Source organism: Parasteatoda tepidariorum, chromosome 5 (assembly GCF_982258835.1).
Source record: "Parasteatoda tepidariorum strain Cologne lab strain chromosome 5, Ptep-v5.0, whole genome shotgun sequence".
Taxonomy (NCBI): Eukaryota; Metazoa; Arthropoda; class Arachnida; order Araneae; family Theridiidae; genus Parasteatoda; species Parasteatoda tepidariorum.
The window spans coordinates 52,090,618-52,106,487 of NC_141759.1; the positions used below are offsets into that span (position 1 = coordinate 52,090,618).

Below are 15,870 nucleotides of genomic sequence, written 5' to 3' on the forward strand. Positions count from 1 at the left end.
AAAAAACTCGGTAAATTTTTCACCAGTATTTGGTGCAAAGTTTCCCATTATACCTGTCGTTGTAATGAAATTCAGAGATCAGTGGATCGAAGAATGACATGTTTAATAGAACATTACACAGAGATTTACACAGTTGGAAAGTACGCTGGGACAGGAGAAATAGAAAAGAACATCAGTTAAACAGAGTTACTTGTATTTGTAGCCTTCTTGGGTTCAAGCTTAACGGCCCATCAGAACATTCTGATAGCATGCGGACGTAGAAGAAAGCTGCTTCAAATAAGTGCGATTACAGTTCTTCCTCAATAATTCCAAAGTTTAGTTAAATGAAAGATCATTTTATTTTAGTTATATCATAAATTGTTAAGTATGATCGAGAAATACTTCCATGGTGCAACTGACTGCACCAAAATTTGGTAAAAGACTCAAAGCTTAGATGGTGACTGTAAACGGAGCGATATTTGTTTACAATGCCATGTTTTCTTTGCAACTCGGTTTCGGTGTATCGGGGACGACTAATGCATGTTGTTTCAAGCATAAACTTGTTTAGGTAGGTAAATGTCTTATTTGCATTAATTCAATTTCATTTCTTTAAAGTTGCCTTTTTAAATTTGGTTGGCGGTATAAAATGGCTAGAGGTATGTTCTAAAATAACCTACTTACGGTAAATAGTTTTTTTGCGGTAAATACGAGGCGCATCCAGAAAGTAAGTTTCCCTAATTTATATTAAAAAAAATCACACTTTCAGGAGCATATTTATTGGCAACAATTACAGCAATTTTTCAGCTATTTTTCAACATAGCCACCACCAGAGTTGAGACACTTGTCGTATCGTAGAATCAACTTTTGTATCCCTCTGTCGTAGAACTCTGCCGCCGGTGAATGGAACCAACGTGTGACAGACGTCTTCAGCTCTCCGTCGTTGCCAAAACGTTCACCGGAGGACAGGAATTTCTTGAGGTGCAAGAAAACGTGAAAATCGCTGGGAGTAATATCAGGGCTGTAGGGTGGATGATCAAACAACTCCCAGCCAAATTAGGTCAAAACAGCTGCTGTACATCATGCCGTATGTGGACAAGCATTGTTGTCATAGAGGAGCTCAACACCTGCAGTAAGCATTCCACGACTCTTGTTTTGAATGGCACGTCACAATTTGCGCTGTGTGTCACAGTAACGGTAGACGTCTATCACACACTGGTTCCATTCACAGGTGACAGAGTTCTACGACAGAGGGATACAAAAGTTGATCCCACGATACGACAAGTGTCTCAATTCTAGTGGTGGCTATGTTGAAAAATAGCTTAAACATTGCTGTACTTGTTGCTAACAAATATGTTACTGAAAGTGGGAGTTCTTTTTTTAAAAAAAATTCGGGAAACTTACTTTCTGGATGAGCCTCGTAGAAACCTTGGCCTGCATTTGAGCATTTTAAAAATACCTAATAATATTGCAATCTTCCTCTGCTTTTATAAAATAAAAAAAAAAAAAAGAAATAATGAAAATAAAAAAAAGAGAAATAATGAAACATAAAAGAAATAAGGAAATTTGTTTTGTTTCTTCAAAACACCTACTTTTGGTGTAACCTTCTACTGAGATTTGGAACTAGCGAAAATACCAAAGTATGATAAAATTAAGCTCCATTTTATGTAACCGGCAATACCAATTTTTGTTGCACAGGCACTGCCTAAAAACAGGCCTAAAAACAGGCAACGTGACTCTGAATTTTTTACAGTGTATTAATTCACTTGTATCCTCTATTAATTCCATTTTTAAACTTCGTTGTTAAAACACATAAATTTTTACCATTTCTTTGACTCACTTCTTTATTAACCAATATTATTACAAATAACTAATTTATCTACTTCCAATAGTAATTATTGAATAAAATCTTTTTTTAATATTCAAGAACAGTTATTAAATCTGACTTGTGTCTGTCTTCTACCATATCTACGAATTGATTTTTTCCTCACTCCAAATTCCTCTATTCTGGAATTATTCCCCATTGCATTTGTCAAAAGTAGTTTACATTACTGTTTATTTAATCATAAAGGTAGACAGGTTCAGGTGATGCAAATTCCAAAATGTTCCTCAGGTACAATTTACTGCGGAATCTGTTGAATGACTAGATATTTCTGTGGAATCTGTTGACTGACTAGATATTTCGGTGGAATCTGCTGAATGACTAGATATTTCTGTGGAATCTGTTAAATGACTAGATATTTCTGTGGAATCTGTTGAATGACTAGATATTTCTGTGGAATCTGTTGAATGACTAGATATTTCTGTGGAATCTGCTGAATGACTAGATATTTCTGCTTTATGACTATAAAGGCTCCGATTCCGGAGTTATTCCGTATCGCATTAGTTCAAAGAAGTAGTCTTCATTACTGTTGATTAAATCATACAGATTGACAAGTCCAGATGAGGGTAAGGTACCAAAGTATTCTTCAGGCAGAATTTTCATTGGAATCTGTGAATGAAGCTCCTCCCACTCACCAGTTGGATGGAATATAAGCTAGAAGTTAAAATATGTTAAACTAGAAGTTAAAATATGTTAAACTAGAAGTTAAAATATGTTAAACTAGAAGTTAAAATATGTTAAACTAGAAGTTAAAATATAAACTAGAAACAAAATAGAAGTTATTTTACACGGAAACTTCGATTTTCAAAACAATTGTTTTTGGGAATGATTAAGAGCGATTAAAAGCATAATTTAATTCGGCAAACAGATAAAACTGATTATAGTATCATGAAAATTACAATATTAATCCAAAAATTAAAGTAAACCAAAATTTTTTTGTTGAAAGAAATGAGTCTGTTTAGGTTTTTATTTTCAATTAAGTTAATTCAAATTATTTTTAGTTTACTTCATCTTCATAAGAAATATGATAAAGTTAGGTACAAAGTTTTTCTTTATCTATGAATTCTTGAAAAGAGAAAAAAAACTATGGTCAAAACTATCAGAGTGTGCTTAAATTTACCGATTTTCTAGCTCTATGGGAACACCAAATGCACGTAGGCAATGATTTTGATTAAATTAACCTCGTAATATACTGTTATAAAATTTGGTAAATGTACCAAAAATTAGTAATTTTATAGTAGGCCTTAGAGTATGGATTTAAAGCCATGCTTTAATTAAATTTACTTTTCCATGCTTCGGTTAAATGTACCATGCTTCGGTTAAATTTACTTTTCAGTTTAGTATTTCTTACTTAACGTTTGGTAATATGAATTATAATTTTGAGAACCAGAATTTCCGGTAAACCATTACCATTTGGATGGAAAAATTACCAAATTAATGGTTCATAAATACCATATATTTTGGTTTTATTACTGGAATTGAGATTTCTTTTACCAGAAATATCATTACCATACAGTGCGATAATTTAGCCAGAATTTTTCTCTCCGTGTACTGTAGAACAGTTTTAAACCCAAAGAGTGTCTTATAATGTTTGGAGTGTCTTATTATGTTATTAATGCTAGATATTTAGTGATTCAGTCATTGGTTTAGAGATTCAGTTAATGAAATTGTTCTTAATGATTTAGTATGCGATTTAATGATACAACTAGTGATATAATTTGCAAAAATCAATCCATCGATGTGGTTAGATATTCAGTAATTCAATTAGTGATTTAATGATGCCGTTAAATTAATAATTAAATGAATGAACCAGTGAGGGAACTAATGATTGAAAGAATCAGTTCTGAGATCTTTTTTAGTGATTACGTAAATGATTTAGTTATTTAGTTAGTGATTTAATTATTAATTTACTAAGTGATTTGTTGCTGTTATACTTGTTGATTTAGTTGGATGGTGATCTTGATGATGATATTGTTAGCTGGTTAGTGACTCAGTCAGAACGTTTGCTAAGCAAGGGGTTTATTTAGTTAAACTACAAGCGGTAAACAATTAACTGAATTCCTTCACTAACTGCAGCAACACTTTAAAACACAATCAATATTAAACTGTAAAGTAAATTATAATAGCACCAAAAATCTAATATACAAATAATTTCTTGATCAAGTTTTGGAAGATAGAAGATTTACTTGTTCAATTCGCAACTTACTTTTTCTTTAAGTCCAGGATCCAGTCTATTGAGGGACAAATTGTACAGAGAATTCATAATAACTGGAGCATTTAGGATGTGTCCAGCAACGATGCGCAGCGTCAACGATCGCTAAAAAGTAAGAATTTCTATTAAGTCTTCCGAATTTTATGTACATTTACACGTCAAGACCAAACGATTCGAAATTTTATCAGCATCACTAGATCCCTATTTATCTTGTCAAGTTAAAATCAAACCAGCTAATATTTCATTTAGTAAGAGTCTTTGGTAATTTTATATTTAAGACTGCATTCATTAAGTTTTCCAGTTTATGAATAATGTTTTTTATGACATTCTTAAACTCATTTTCGGCCAAAGGTGTGCGAAAGCACCATTTCAATAAATATTTTTTTCTTAACACTGCGACGTATATTTTTCACGAATTTTATTTTTCTGCTATTGTCAAAGGTTCTTAAGACATCCATAAATTATTAGTAATTCAATTGGAGCAAACACTTTCTGTTGAGAAATTTTTAAACTATTCAAGTTTTTTCTTATAAAACTTAAAACGTTTATTGACACATGAAATTTTTTGAAAATGTATAATTATTCCTTTTGTGATTTATCATATGTTTTTATGATGGATTAAAGTTTCAAGTCAGTAAATAAAAAAATAAATGATACAAATTTCATAAAAAAACAAGCGTTTAACTAAATGGTTTGATCATTGATCTGGAGAATGGTGTCCATTCGCACCATTTTATTTCTCAAATAAAAGATAATTTTTCATACACGAAATTTTTTTGTGTCCTAATGAATGTAATGTAAGCATATTTCAATGAAAATAATACCACATTTTATAAAATTCCTACGCTTGGCCTAAAATGGGTTAAAACTTTCAGAAATATAATTTTGACTGTTAAAAATACTGTCTGGCAACCACAAGATGAACCTCCTTCTTTCTGACAGCAATCTCAATGAGACCTCAACCTATGATTGCCATACAGAAGACTTTTTTAAATATAAAATTTTCATTATTTATGTAAAACAAAATATCGAATACGTCATATATTTCGAAGATGGATTGAATTCTTGAAGGTGTAAACTCAGACCACTTCTCCGCTGAAAATTCTTTCAAATCGCAAATCATGGTTATTCCACAAAGTTGAGTTACAGGGTTTGTTAGAAGAGTTTCAAATATTAAGAAATCCAATCGCATTAGCTCTTCAAAGCTACACACATTAGGATCAAACTTCCCTGAAATAAAGAAAACCATTGCTATTTTATTATTTAATATTACAATCACTATATTTCCGTATTACTATTACAATTACTATATTTCCGTATTACTATTACAATTATTATATATCCGTATTACTATTACAATTACTATACTTCTGCATTACTATATTTCCGTATTACTATTACAATTACTATATTTCCGTATTACTATTACAATTACTATATTTCTGCATTACTATTACAATTACTATATTTCCGTATTACTATTACAATTACTATATTTCCGTATTACTATTATAATTACTATATTTCCGCATTACTATTACAGTTACTATATTTCCGTATTACTATTACAAATACTATATTTCTATAGAATTCGGAGATTGACCGTTAGTTTATAGTCAGTATCCATAATTGAAAGGATTTTTAGCAAAATTAGCTGAGTTGAAAATTAATTAATATAACCTGCTTCTGTTCTTTGAAAAAAAAGGCCCTGGGACCGTAACTATAACGAACTTATGATAAATTAGCATAGCCGACACTTAATTTATACGGTTATTACATAAAATTTCCCTACAGCATTATGATAGGGACACAAAAGTCCGGGTTCGAACACAGTCGGTGCTAAAGAACATCTCTCTTGCAGTCTCTCCACATTGGTGACGACGGACAAATAACAAACAACTCTCTCACTCCCCGACAGATGTATGGTAGCTCTACACTATTTCGCCCCGTTCCATTGTTCGCCTTGATTCGATTAATCAACTGAATCTCAAACAATGCCAAGGCCCGAACTGAAATTGGCTTTCACGATAATTCTTCAATTCATAGCCAATGTTTTTACATTTTACAAATAAATAAATAAACAACATGTACTTTTATGGTCAGCCTAACTTTACGGGCATACATTTATTTTAATGTCAATGAGTGGAACACTTTTTGTTGGTCACTACCCGAAATTAAAGGATTGAATTACTACATTTCAAATATAGCAACAGTTTTAGTCAATAAGATTTAAAAAATATTTTTATTTACGTATCTATACTCCGAATTGATACCGAGAGTTTTATGAAATTCTAAAAAATAAAACTCAGAATAATTCCGAATTATCGGAATTAATTCTATTTATTTTGTAAAATATTTATTAACCAATCATTTTCGATTTCACTAATCCAATTACAAATAAACCTGAGGACTGAATTTCAGATTCGAATCACTAGAGTGATATATTGATTCAAATCACTGTGTTAAAGCGAATCAGTGTTTTAATTCAATTGATGTTAAGTCATTTAACTCGTTTATCTTTTTATTATTTAAATTTATTACTACGCAATAGCAAATTCAGATATTTAGATAATATTTAGATAAAAATCTAGGAACCAAGTTAACCTGAAGCTAGTTAAACTTAACCTAGTTAATGAACCTAGTTAAACTTGAACTGCATATTTGCTTTAAATGAAGTAAAATTTGTTCGTATATTCATTTGACGCTTTTTTCACTACTTTGCTTTTTGTTGATTTGCGAGAAATGATAAAATTCTATTTATTCATTAACGTTGATTTTGAGTCACAGATAACAGTTCTATTATACGTAATAGATCTGTTATCTGAGCCAACTATGATTAATAGCAAACAATTTTGATAAAAAATTTTGCATTTATTAACTTTATTAAATTTTTATAATTCTTTTCTAACCAGTTTTATAGATTAATTCCATTTATTTTGTAAAATTTTTATAAACCAATTCTTTTATAATCCTTTCTTAGTAACTAAATTTTTTAATTATTTATGGAACTTTAATGGAAAATCAGCAATACGATCAATATGATAAAGAATAACTATAGACAGCGAAGAAACATTTTAATTTGATTTTGTTCCTTTACGGATAATAAATGATAAAATTGCATTTTACTACACTCTGCACTCAATAACCAAAATATGAAACACTTTCGAAGACATTTTTTCGGCAAGACATGCATACAAGACATTTTTTTATATATTAGACTCGCCATACCAGTATAGTATATCGTTTTATTTGGTCATTTTTTTACAGAAGAAAAGAACAGTGAACATTTTTGTTTTAATATCGATTTCACTGTGCCAAAACTAATTACAAAACATTATTAACAGCTTAAAAAATAAATTGAAGAAACTTTTTAACGTTATGAAAAAAAAGTGAATAAATTTCAATTAAAATTATTTTATCGCTGTGGGCAGTAAAGATTCAAAAATTAATTGATTTATTTTAATGTATTAATTTTATTATTCTTATTCGTTAATTTGAATCGATTCATTCGAATCCGCCGATTTTTCTTAGTGATTCAAAACAATTGCTCAAAAAATCGTTATTCAAATTATCGATTCCGAATTATCAAATTAGAATCAATTTTAAGGTTCCGTTTAACCTGATTCTAATTTTAAAATATTTCATATTTGTCTAGACAATATTAATCGCTATTACAATACAATAACAGTATTTGTCGCTATTACAATACCAACAACAATATTAGTCGCTATTACATTACAATTACAATATTAGACGCTACAGCACTGCACCCTCTTCTTGAAATCAAGATGAAAGGACAGGACAACGTCTCATCATAACGCTTTTAGTCCAGTTTAGGGGACGTTCAAAAAGTACGTACGTAAAAATGGAGAAATTTCACCCCCCCCTTTGTACATTACCGTACATAAGGTCTTACTCCCCCCCCTTAGAGTAGGTACATTTTTTTAGTCTACCCCCTTTTTCATAAAAATTGAGATAATTATGTTTTAAATAAAATTAAATATTTATTTAAAATAATTTATTCATTTAAATTATTTAAACAATAACACCCAACTTTATCTTTGAATCAATAAATAAAACAATCTTATCTGATCAACATAATAATTTTCTACAATCAATACAATTAATCTACAGTATTTTCCCAAGGACATTTCAAATGCTTCTCGAGAGACATCAATTCAGCGTTACTCTTGTCTGCGACTGATGAAAAATTTAGATTATCTTCATCAACGAGATCATTCATCCTCGATCCATTCTGCATCATCTTCGTTTTCCTGGTTTCGGAGGATGACCAAAAGTTCTTTCGCTCGACGAGCTACAACACGAACTGGTCTTACATTGTTGATTTGCAAAGAAGATTTGCATATTTTCTTGTGATCTTTCAAACAAGTTAAAGATGCAAAATATGTCCCACAAGTAGGACGAATTTTGCGTTTAATATCACCTTCTACCGATGGGCGTGCTGCATCGTATGGTATTTCTGTGATGGAGTTCAAGCTTATTTTTTGATTAACAGCAGCTTTTACAATTGGCTCCAACGTTTGAGATAAAAATAATGATGGAAAAGTTCCTCGTGGTTGATTACTCATTCTAACAAGTGATCGCCGTGTGAAAAAAAAATACAAGAACAAACATATGTATAATACATGTGTAGGAAAAAGTCAAATTTAAATTTGGTGCATGCTTATAATGTACGTACTTTGCATAATACCTCCCCCTCCCCATTGTACAAAACCGTACAAAATAGCAAATCCCCTCCCCCCTTCGGGATGTACGTACTTTTTGAATGGCCCCTTATGGATTATGATATTTTCGATAAAAGCACATTTTCTCTGGTTTAAGTGAATGGACATACTCCATTTGTTGTAACGTTCTATGAGTTAGGGATAGAGAACACCTTAAGCAGGCTAACTTACCTAATCTGTGGATTAAAACGATAGAGTTGTCTTTTGCACGAAATGGCAGGGCAGTAATATGATTCAAAGACTGGGCTCTCAAGGTGGTTTGTGGCAGAAAGAGTTCGAATATATCCGAATGTTTCCTGTGACAGGCGTAGTATCTTTTTATTCTTTTGACTGCTAAAGACGTCTTAAATGAAGACCCTCGAAGAAATCTCATCAGAAAATTGGTGTTCAAGTTCGGTGTCACATCATGGCATGTTTCTAAAGTGGGCAATTTCAGTTTAAAACAAGGGTCTTAATCGGACAAAAGGACGAGGCAAACATGTAATAATTCATAGGGTAAATATGAAAGGTGATAAAAACTATGGTGCAAAAGCTGTAATGCAGAGATGCCAACTTGCTCCGGACAGCGAATAATTATTTTCAAGTGGTAGTTTATTAATTGTGATTCTTGGGTTAACAAATTCAATTTAGTTGATTTTTATCCACCACTATTTCTAAATAATTCGTAGGCTTATATAATTCACCACTTTATAGTAGTTTTGTCATGCTAGATTTTTTTTAAAAACAAGCAAAATTAGTCAAATATTTGCAAAATTTACTTTGCATTTATTTACCGTTTTTTTTTTTTAATTATTTTGGCGTGTCCGGAGCAGTTGGCATCTCTGGTAATGTAATACCTATCTGAGTTTAGCGAGGAAAAACTTTAAAAGTTGTGTAAATGAATACTTTATTTCAAGTTAATACTTAACCCCTGGACATATCATTTCTTGATAGAGAAATGATCTTTAATTGCACTGTAAACAACAACTCGCGACGGAATGTCGAAAGAGATGCCAAATGCTCCGGACACGCCAAAATAATTAAAAAAAAAAAAACAGTGAATAACTATAAACTAAATTTTGCAAATATTTGACTAATTTTGCTTGCTTTTTAAAAGGTATAGCATGACATAACTACTATAAAGTGGTGAATTATATAAGCCTACGAATTATTTAGAAATAGCGGTGGATAAAAAACTACTAAATTACCCTTTAATAAAAAAATAATGAGTGAAATATAAATAATTAAGCAGCATTAATTATCTAGTGGTATTCGCTCATCTAATTCTATCAAATATAAAATTCTGGAAGGGGAGTAATGTGACGTAATTCCCATTAATAATATTGAATATTAATTCACTATTATATATATTGTGGCGTAACTACCACTACAAATATTAAATACCAAATCAGTAGTATATAAGACGCGTTAACTTGATTCGATCTAGATGTACCTTTTGATAGACGAAGGTTGACATAGTCGATAACTATATCCCCTTACGTTAAACGCCAATTATAAAGAAAATTTACACCATGCTTAGATATATTTATTCTTTTCAAGATTTATTTTCGCCAGGTTTGGCGTACGTTTGGAAATTATCAGACAATTCTGTAGATTGTTTACAAATCGAGCAGGAGAAAGTGAAAGTTTGTCTCGTATGCTACTGAACATTTTGCAGAAGCAGAAATAGATAATTATTATGCATGCTTACTTGCATAATAAAGATAATTATATTATCATAAGAAGATTAGATAATTTTTCAATTGTATGTAATAATTTTATAATATTTAATTTTTAAACGCTTTGGTTTTGTTAAGCTTAGTTGAGAATTCAGATTAATATTATCGCTGTGCTGTGTGTATGCTTGATTAACAAACTAATTTTATTTTAAGAAATGTTGCATGTGTGCATTCTTAATAAATATATTCTTCTTTATATTGTATAGTAAAAAATAACTTAACGGATTCTTATGTGTTTCAAAGCTTACTATAATTATAAATTTTAATGTTGCTGAATTACAAAAATGGCAGCGGAAACTTTGCACTAAGTAGTGTTAAAACAGCATTTTGGTGATACACTATGCCAAAAACTATCCTTGTTTTTTAGTGTGGTGAAACATAAAGATCTAAAAGCTGTGTATGATGTTTCACAATAACATTTAGGTGTAAAGTGGTTGCCATCATTTTTGATGTTGAGATACATAAACAATTTTTATAGTGCAGAAATAAAGTTGTACAGTGAGCAATTAACTAAACTAAACTCAGTGGCGCGACAGCCAATAGAGGGCCAAAGCCTACTGTGCCCATCTCAGTTCTCTTGACCTTGGGCTCTGGGGCTCAAGCGCAGATGTTCCGGTCAGGTGGTCAGCCGAACACGGAACCCCCAGTGTTTAGTTCCCAAGCATGCTTGGTACTCATTTATCGACCCACTGAAGGGATGAAAGGCTGAGTCAACCTTGCCCGGCCCCAGGATCGAACCAGGAACCTGTGGCATGACAGCGCGAGGCGCTATCGCTCAGCCACCTAGCAGTGAGCAATGAAAGAAAAAAAAAATGGACCACCTTGAAAAATCAGATATCTAAAATTTGATTCTATTCAACCTATTCGAACTATTCAACCAATTTCACTCAAATTTTGTACCTTGTAAATTTTGTACTATTCTAATTTTGTACTATTGTAAATTTTGTACTATTCTAAAATTTTGTACTATTTGTAAATTTTGTACTATTCTAAAACAAAATAATGAAAAATAATGAATATTTACTAAAAATTATTTTTGCATGGAATTATCTTTGGATAAACGAATTTTATAATTGCGTGTAAAAAATTTTCGATTCGCTTAAAACGTTCTTGAGGTTTAGCGAAGTTAACATTAAGGGGTTTAAACTTTGGAGCTCTCTCCTGACCGAAACTATGGGAACCATTTTTCCCAGATTGCGGCTACCTCCTATATATTGGAGGTAGGAGGTAAGACATCCGAACCCCTGAAAAAAAGGTATGTTTATTCGGAGAAAGTACATTTTTGTATCTGATTTCACAACTTAATAGTCTGCACTTATTAATTAGCATATTTGAGGTCACCCCTCGTGCTATTAAGATTGAGTCCTGGATCGTGAAAATCCCAACATTAGATCAAAAGTTATTCAAGGTGGTCTGTTTTTTTTGGTGCACTGTACAACCAACTTCAATTTCCATAAATACTTTCTTGCAAAGTCTGAAAAACTGCGTATTGTATATATATATATATATATATATATATATATATATATATATATATATATATATATATATATATATATATATATATATATATATATATATATATATATATATATATATATATATATATATATATATATATATATATATATATATATATATATATATATATATATATATATATATATATATATATATATATATATATATATATATATATATATATATATATATATATATAGAGAGAGAGAGAGAGAGAGAGAACATAAAGATAATAATAACATAGAAAATAATAAAGATTAATGAAAAGAAAATAAATATTGAAATAAATAAAAATATTTTTTAAAAATTATTAAAAAAATATATATTATAAAACCGGAAAGCAGAAATGGGAAAAGATATAATCTCTTCATCATCTCACACAATTATGTCCGCAAAAAGGAGTGGTTCCTAATATTGTATTGTATTGCCAAAGCAAAATATATCAATAAAATTAATTGAGGAGCACTCAAAAAATTATATGAAAATTATATAAAAATAATTTAATATACATATATATAACATTTCTAAACCTGTACATTTCAACCAAAAATGGACTTAGATCAGAAAAGGTGTCTATAGCTATGGGAGCAAAACTAATTTCAGAGTTGAAATCTAGACACCCGAATTAGGCAAGATCAACTATTTGTATAAGTGCAACAAAAAATTTGTTCCCTAGTAGTCACTATCAAAGTAATTATATATTTTCAAGGTTGAAGGCTTAAGCGTGGATAAACTTTCAAGACAGAATCGTATGTTTTTCGTCTAAAATTTATTCCAAAACATAATGATGCAATGCAATTTAATAACTGGTTTAAAGTCTCACCGCAAAGAATTTCAATCAGTTCTTCCATACATTCTATCCGTCTTTCCAGAGTTTCATTCCGGAAAATTCTAGAATCAATCATAGCCGGATTAAAGAAATCTACGTCTGAGAAAGTCCAAGGCAATAATTCCACAGCTTCTGCCATCAGAAGTTTCCTTGTAGTTTAAATAAAATATTAAGTCTCACAATGAGATAAATCCATGTTCAAAAATTTTAAAGGAGAAAGTAAAAAAAAAAAAAAAAAAAAATAGAAGAAAAATATCCAAGCATGGGAAGTCGAGTAAATAATTTTGGATATAATCAAGTTTTATGATCGTTTTCATTTTGGAAAAAAAAAACGTTTCAGTTTTCATGCAAATTAAAATCGTTTTATAAATTGAGCTAGTTTTGCTTTAAGTCTCTTTTGATTCATTAATCTTGACTAGAAAAAAAGGGTCCTGTTTTATTTTGTAGCACTATATTTTTCCAGTTAGGGATTATATGAAACGAAATTTTTTTCCCAATTGAAAGTTTGCTATAATGTATAAAATAAAAATAAAAAAACTGGAAATTTACGATAAAATATACTTGCATTTTAATATGCATTTATTATTTACCATGTATTTAACGTAGAAAATATAGTATAAATAAAACGAACGACTAAACACCTGAACATTTAATTAATCAGTGCACACAGCCATCTTATGGAAGTTAAACCCAGAGATTCTGTTTCAAAAACGAGTATTTGATCACTTTGATTAGTGGCTCTCAATTTTTTTTCGATCAACTTATATTCTCTGTGAAAGTAAGTTTTTTTTCACGTGTACCCTATCTGAAAAAACCAGCTGTATTTTTCTGGACTGGTCACAGGCGTCAAGTTTAATTGACGTTAAAATGTTCAGCAAACGTTCTAAATTCTATTCTATTTCGAAAGTTCATTACGCTAAGTTAGAATTTTGTAATGAGTCAAACTAAAGTTTTTTGAAAGTATTAAACAATCATGTATCTTTTTTCTTAATGAAGCAATATACATTTTACATTAAATACAACAATATGTTTTTAATTCAATGCATACATTAAGATTTAATGAAATTGAATATTAAATTTTTCGAGAGAAAATTTATGACAAAGTATATTATTTATAAAAAGTTAAAGTACGTAAATTGAAATTAATTATATTTTTGAATTATTGAATATTTTTCTTGAATACTACTGAATGTTTTTAGAATTCCTGTTGAAAATGAATTCATAATTTTGTCCGTAACGGGATATGGGGGTAAAAAGGAATGATTAATATCAAAATATTTATTAAAAAAATTCCTATCTATTTTCAGAAATATTTATCTAATTTGAACAGAAGTTTTGTCAGGACGATATACGATAATATTCCCGTGTTGAATTACCTTTGAAAACTTAATGCTAACAGTGACGAATGTACTCTTGGCTGTATTATATATTCTAAATCTAAAGTATCAAAATAAATATACTGTTTTCTGATTCCACTCGAAAAATGAATTAATTTTTTCTGATTTTAACAATAATTATTCATGCATGCTGTGTAATGCTACTACTACAATACCCCAATCTCAACTCGCTAACCCATATTATTAACCACAATTTAAATTTAGCCTTAAATTGTTGTGTGATCTTCATAAATTGGAAATAGTTAAAACAAAAATATTGCACAATTTGTTTATCAATAAGAACAGCTCGTTTTTTTAAATTTCTGTACAACTTATATACACTGCAAAAAATTTAGGATCAAATTCCGGTAAAAAGTACCGGCACTCAAAGTGGCGGTACTTTTCACCATGGGATCAATTATTACCGGAACAAAAAATCGCACATACCGTGATTTTTACAGTAATAATTACCGCAAAATCCCTGAATCACTCTAAATAAATAAATATCACCGTAAAAGTTACAGTGCAATATTTTATGGTGAAAATGGATTTTACAGTAAAATGGATTTTATGGACGATGCACAGAAAGTGATGGTACTTTATACTGTAATTTAATCCAGAATTTTTTACAATGCTGCTCAATTTGTATAAGCTCTTCATTGCTAACGCTAGAAAAGTAATTTCGCTGTTTTCGTAACTATTTACTATTTATAAGCGCTTAAATAAGTATTTTACACCCTCTACGAATAAAACTGTCTTTTGTCCTTTTTTTAAAAAGAAAGAAAATCAAATTATTATTTACAGTATTATATACTTTGAATGAGTAAAATACGGTATCAAAGCTCAGGGATTTGAAATTTAATTCGTTTTCCATTTTTAAGAATTTTCGATACATTCTAATTTTTCTAATTTCCATGATTCAGAACTTGTCTTTCACGCAAAATCACGTTTTTTGTATGTTTTACTACCTTCAAACTACAATTTTTCTCAAATTTTGACCATTTGTAAGTTAAAAAGAGTTAAGTATTTTCAAAAATTAGATTTTAATATTTTTAACCAAACGTATTATTAGTATAATAATAATAATAATACTATAAACTCAATTGTCAGAAAACTATTTAATTTATAATTTACTTACCGGAATTTATTCTCAAATTGAAATAAAGGATGAATGATCTGGTCTTAACTTCTAAATAACAATAATTATATTTCAAAAGTAGATTTAATCAAATATCCGAACAATTCAAACCATTAACTGTTTTTTCCCTCCATTTTATGGTTTACCTGTTTCACTTTCAATGTTGTCTATCAATTATTAGCTTAGAACATTCTTATCAAAATATTCATATCCAAAACGCTTTATCAGAATCTTTATGCAAATACTAAAAAAAGCTTTATCTGAAAGTCAAACTATGATAAAATTTTTTTTCATTTGCTTAAAGAGAATAATGTTAGAATCTGTAAGCTAAATTTTGCTTTATAAACCAAGATGAATTATTTCCATGTTTATAGTTAAAGTAAGGTAATGAAAGCAATAGCAGCACCACACAAAAGACATTTTAATATTTTTTATTTGCATTTTTTTAAAAATTGAAATATTTTTAAAAATGT

General features: G+C 29.8%; 1 protein-coding gene across 3 annotated transcripts; it reads right to left on the bottom strand.

Moving 5' to 3' along the window:
* Nucleotides 1-1,802: 1,802 nt before the first annotated feature.
* Nucleotides 1,803-15,615, bottom strand: LOC107452802 (alpha-tocopherol transfer protein-like). 3 transcript variants are annotated; one of them, XR_015433720.1, is made up of 7 exons: nucleotides 15,398-15,615; nucleotides 12,878-13,032; nucleotides 8,987-9,232; nucleotides 5,107-5,300; nucleotides 4,065-4,175; nucleotides 2,241-2,512; nucleotides 1,803-2,179 (listed from the first exon to the last, which is right to left on the bottom strand). XR_015433720.1 is itself a non-coding variant. In XM_087163926.1 (6 exons), the coding sequence occupies exons 2-6, from the start codon at nucleotides 13,020-13,022 to the stop codon at nucleotides 2,321-2,323; spliced, it is 888 nt and encodes a 295-aa protein (XP_087020052.1). In that variant the 5' UTR covers nucleotides 13,023-13,032; nucleotides 15,398-15,615; the 3' UTR covers nucleotides 2,214-2,320. The 3 variants fall into 3 exon arrangements, 2 of the variants coding, with proteins under 2 accessions (XP_087020052.1, XP_087020053.1); XM_087163926.1 differs by lacking the exon at nucleotides 1,803-2,179 and having other exon boundaries at nucleotides 2,214-2,512; XM_087163927.1 differs by lacking the exons at nucleotides 1,803-2,179; nucleotides 8,987-9,232 and having other exon boundaries at nucleotides 2,214-2,512; nucleotides 15,398-15,536.
* Nucleotides 15,616-15,870: the final 255 nt, after the last annotated feature.